The following is a 5,293-nucleotide window of genomic DNA, read 5'->3' on the forward strand; positions in this document are numbered from 1 at the left end:
TTTTACCGATTTAAACCAAAGGTTTTACAAACGTTAGAAAACAAATTCAAATGGTTCCCCTTTTTAGCGATTTAAGCCAAACGTTTACAAACGTTACGAAAGAAATCCAAACGTTTCACCTTTTTAGCGATTTAAGGCAAACGTTACAAACGTTTCGAAACAAATCCAAAAGTTTCACCTTTTTAGCTATTTATGCCAAACCTTTACAAACGTTACGAAACAAATCCAAACTTTCCACCTTTTTAGCGATTTAAGCCAAACGTTTACAAACGTTATGGAACAAATCCAAACATTTCACCTTTTGAGCGATTTAAGCCGAACATTTACAAACATTACGAAACAAAGCCAAACATTTCCCTATTTCAGCGTTATAAGCCAAAAGTTTACAAACGTTACGAAACAAATCCAAACCTTTCCCCTTTTTAGCGATTTAAGCGAAACGTTTACAAACGTTACGAAACAAATCCAAACGTTTCACCTTTTTAGCGATTTAAGCTAAACGTTTACAAATGTTACGAGACAAATCCAAGTGTTTCACCTTTATTGAGATTTAAGCCAAACGTTTACAAACGTTACGAAACAAATCCAAACGTTTTCCCATTTTAGCGATTTAAGCTAATCATTTAAAACGTTACGAAACAAATTCAAACGTTTCATAGCGTTAACAAAGGTTATGAAACAAAACCAAACGTTTGGCTTAAATCGCTAAAAAGGTGAAATATTTGGATTTGATTCATAACGTTTGTAAACGTTCGGCTTAAATTGCTAAAAATATGAAAACGCTTGGATTTGTTTCGTAGCATTTGTAAACGTTTGTCTTAAATCGGAAAAAAGGTGAAATGTTTGGATTTGTTTCGTAACGTTTGTAAATGTTTGGCTTAAATGGCTAAAAAGGGGAAACGTTTGGATTTGTTTCGTAACGTTTGCAAACGTTTGGCTCCAATCCCTAAAAAGTTTAAGCGTTTGAATTTGTTTCGTAACGTTTGTAAACGTTCGGCTTAAACTACTAAAAAGGTGAAACATATGGACTTGTTTCAAATCGTTTGTAAACGTTTTGGCTTAAATTGCTAAAAAGGTGAAATACTTGGATTTTTTTCGTAACGTTTGTAAACGTTCGGCTTTTATCGTTACTAAACAAATCCAAACGTTTCACCTTTTTAGCGATTTAAGCCAAACGGTTAAAACGTTACGAAACAAATCCAAACGTTTCACCTTTTTAGCGGTTTAAGCCAAACATTTACAAACGTTACGAAACAAATCCAAATGTTTCACCTTTATAGGAATTTAATCCAAACGTTTACAAACGTTACAAAACAAAACCAATCGTTTCACCTTTGTAGCGATTTAAGCCACGTTTAGAGACGTTACCAAACAAAACCAAATGTTTCACATTTTTTGCGATTTAAACCGAACGTTTACAAATGTTACGAAACAAAACTAAACGTTTCACCTTTTTAGCGTTTGAAGCCGAACGATTACAAACGTTATAAAACAAATCCAAACGTTTCCTTTTTTCAATAATTTAAACCAAACCTTTACAAACGTATTGAAACAAATCCAAACGTTTGAGTAATTTTACAAACGTTACAAAACAAAACCAAACGTTTCACCTTTTTACCGATTTAAACCAAACGTTTTACAAACTAAGAAAACAAATCCAAACGTTTCCCCTTTTTAGAGATTTAAGCCAAACGTTTACAAACGTTACGAAAGAAATCCAAACGTTTCACCTTTTTAGCGATTTAAGGCAAACGTTACAAACGTTTCGAAACAAATCCAAACGTTTCACGTTTTTAGCTATTTATTCCAAACGTTTACAAATGTTACGAAACAAACGCAAATATTCCACCTTTTCAGCGATTTAAGCCAAACGTTTACAAACGTTACGGAAGAAATCCAAACGTTTCACCTTTTGAGCAATTTAAGCTGAACGTTTACAAACGTTACGAAACAAAGCCAAACATTTCCCTATTTCAGCGTTTTTAGCCAAACTTTTACAAACGTTACGAAACAAATCCAAATCTTTCCCCTTTTTAGCGATTTAAGCGAAACGTTAACAAACGTTACGAAACAAATCCAAACGTTTCGCCTTTTTAGCGATTTAAGCCAAACGTTTACAAATGTTACGAAACAAATCCAAGCGTTTCACCTTTATTGAGATTTAAGACAAACGTTTGCAAACGTTACGAAACAAATCCAAACGTTTTCCCATTTTAGCGATTTAAGCCAATCATTTAAGATCTTACGAAACAAATCCAAACGTTTCCTAGCGTTTACAAAGGTTATGAAACAAAACCAAATGTTTGGCTTAAATCGCTAAAAAGGTGAAACATTTGGATTTGTTTCGTAACATTTGTAAACGTTCGGAATAAATCGCAAAAAAGGTGAAACGTTTGGAATTGTTTCGTAACGTTTGTAAACGTTTGGCTTAAATTTCTAAAAAAGGGAAACGTTTGGATTTGTTTCATACCGTTTGTAAACGTTTGGCTTAAATCGCTAAAAAGGTGAAAGATTTTGATTTGTTTCGTCCCGCCTGTAAATGTTTGGCTTACGTTTGGTCGGGGTAACCCAGCTAGAGGTCGTGGTCGGGGTAGCCCAGCTGTGCGTGCCCCTGTTGAGGATATCCCTGTTCAGGATCAGCAGCAGGAGGTGGAGGCGGCACCCCCCGTTCAGCCCCGACAGCCAGGAGAGCCCCCTGCAGAGCTGGATGATCAGGGGAGGGCACTGTGTTTCCCAGACGCCAGCAGGTAAGAATGTAAATTGTTAGTTTAATTTTTTTTATCGTTTTGCTATAGAAAGTAATAAAAGTTTGCTGTAACCTCGCAGGGAGAGGCTGTTGAACTCTGGACCAATCTCCCGATCTATGCGGGAGATCTTTAGAAAGTGCTGGTTCGAGAATGGGCGAGCCTGGCGGTTTCTGACTCCAGAGCAGAGAGATTTCTATTGGGAGGAATTTAAGGTAATAAATTGTTAATTTTAAAGTTTGAATTTAGACTAACTCAAACTTGGTGTTTATGTTTTGCAGAAGGAATACTGGTGGGATACGGCGGATTACAGCGACGACGCATGCTGCCAACCGATACAAGGACGTTATTCACAGGATGAGAGAGAAGGACGGAAAACATACCTCGATCAGCCAAGATATCTGGGATTCCTGGCAGGCCGTGTGGGCGTCAGAGGACGAGAAGAAGAAGTCCGATGTAGCTCGCGCTAATCGGATGAGCGAGCCTGCTGGAGCCGGTTCCAGACCAGTACGCCATACAGGGGGATCCCGTTCCGCCATCAGACATATGGATGTGTTGGTTTGTTTCTAGAATTCTTTTTTATTTATAATTATCTTTTATTTTCTGATTTTCTGATGAACTAACAAATTGTTTATTATTCTTTTAGGCTGACGAGCTCGGCCGCAAGCCTACCGCAACGGAGCTGTATACTCGGATGCACTCCACGAAAGCTGATAAGGGTGTCATGGTAGACAAGAGGGCCCAAGACATGAGTGTAAGTCATAAACAATCTAATTTTAGTAGTTGTTTTACTTTACTCAAGTGTTAGATTAAATTAGTGTAAAATGTGTTTTAATTTAAATTGTAAATGTTAGATTAGGTGTGTTAACAGCCGGTGGGTTGTATATGAAATCTATATGTTTGCAGGATGTCCCTGAAAAATGGGTGTTGATCAAATTATAGAGGAAATGCTGCCGAATTTTTGTTAGGATTTATACTTACATTTCATATGTTATACGTTTTAATTAGCCGTTATGTGATATATATGTTTTTCAATCTTTTTGTAGGATGCAATTGCTCAGAGACTTGCTGCTGCATCGCAGCCGCCGACCGGAGAGGGTGGTTCGTCTAGCACAGCAGAAGTCGACGAGACGCAGCTATTTCTGGATATCGAGGGCGTCAACAAGAAGCGGCGTGTCTACGGGTTGGGTTCAGCGACTAGTGCGTACGTGGATACGACGACGTCTAGTAGGGCGAGGACCAGGTCCACACAGTCACAGCGAACTGAGGAGGAGATCGAGCGGCGTGTGCGGGCGGGGATCCAGGACGGACTGCGCCAGATTACCACTGAGGTGGAGGATCTCCGTGCCCAGCAGGCGAGAACCAATGAGAGGATGGCCGAGATTATTCAGGCCGAGATGGCGAAGATGATGCAGACTCTTCCTCCGCAGTATCGCCCACCCCCAGGTCCTTCAGACGATGACGACACTCCGACTTTGTAGTGTCACGTTTGTATTTCTGACATTTTGTATTTTGTCACTTTTATACATTTTGTGTTATCTTGTTTTATATATTTTCTTACGATATGTAAAATATAACATGTTTTTATATGAAATCGGTCGTTTTTGGAAATTGAGTTTTAATGAGAGTTGCAAATAATAGATTTTACAGATTTTAATCGTCGTGAATTGAATAGGAAAAACGGACGGAAAATAGATAATTCTGTCCAAATTGCGACGATATTTGCGACGGAATTGATTCCGTCGCAAATATTGACAATTTGCGACGGAATTGATTCCGTCGCAAAATGATACAATTTTGCGACGGACACATAACCGTCGCAAACTTGTACCATTTTGCGACGGAATCAATTCCGTCGCAAAATGTCAATATTTGCGACGGAGTCAATTCCGTCGCAAAATGTTTAAATCCGTCGCCAATACGTCTCCCTTTTCATTTTTTGGGAGACGACATTGGCGACGGTGTGTTTGGATATGGCGACGGGCTGGCCGTCGCCATATTTGCGACGCTCTGGTCGCTAATATTTTAGCGACCAGAGCTTTTGCGACGGACTAATTCCGTCGCAAATCCGTCGCAAATACACATTTGCGACGGATTATGAGTGATTTGCGACGGATTTGTCCGTCGCAAAACAACTGAAATCCAGTAGTGAACGTTTATTAATGATTGGCTTAAATTGCTAAAAAGGTGAAACGCTTGGATTTGTTTTGTAATTTTTGTAAACGTTTGGCTTAAATTGCTAAAAAGGTGAAACGTTAAGATTTGTTTTGTAACGTTTTAAGCCTTTGGTTTTGTTTCGTAACGTTTGTAAACGTTTGGCTTAAATCTATAAAAGGTAAAATGTTTGATTTTGTTTCATAACGTTTGTAAACGTTTGGTTTTGTCTTGTAACGTCTGTAAATGTGGCTTTAATCTCTAAAAAGATGAAACGTTTGGATTTGTTTCGTAACATTTGTAAACATTTGGCTTAAATCGCTAAAAAGGTTAAACATTTGTATTTGTTTAGTAATGTTTATAAACGCTTGACTTAAATCATTAAAAAGGGAAAT

The 5,293-nt window shown here is 38.3% G+C and overlaps 1 protein-coding gene across 1 annotated transcript; it reads left to right on the plus strand.

Annotated features, from left to right (window-relative positions):
• The first annotated feature begins 3,067 nt into the window (after nucleotides 1-3,067).
• LOC126669802 (uncharacterized) lies at nucleotides 3,068-4,315 on the plus strand. The gene is made up of 3 exons (XM_050363363.2): nucleotides 3,068-3,302; nucleotides 3,391-3,498; nucleotides 3,791-4,315. Exons 1-3 carry the CDS (start codon nucleotides 3,102-3,104, stop codon nucleotides 4,223-4,225), a joined length of 744 nt encoding a protein of 247 aa, XP_050219320.1. The 5' UTR covers nucleotides 3,068-3,101; the 3' UTR covers nucleotides 4,226-4,315.
• Nucleotides 4,316-5,293: the final 978 nt, after the last annotated feature.

Source organism: Mercurialis annua, linkage group LG2 (genome assembly GCF_937616625.2).
Source record: "Mercurialis annua linkage group LG2, ddMerAnnu1.2, whole genome shotgun sequence".
Classification (NCBI taxonomy): Eukaryota; Viridiplantae; Streptophyta; class Magnoliopsida; order Malpighiales; family Euphorbiaceae; genus Mercurialis; species Mercurialis annua.

Bases quoted from the DNA above. Each gene is read 5' to 3' on its own strand.
- LOC126669802 (XM_050363363.2), top strand. From the start codon at position 3,102: ATGAGAGAGAAGGACGGAAAACATACCTCGATCAGCCAAGATATCTGG. The intron at 3,303-3,390 runs GTTTGTTTCTAG...TTATTCTTTTAG, and splicing joins TCAGACATATGGATGTGTTG to GCTGACGAGCTCGGCCGCAA. The intron at 3,499-3,790 runs GTAAGTCATAAA...ATCTTTTTGTAG, and splicing joins AGAGGGCCCAAGACATGAGT to GATGCAATTGCTCAGAGACT.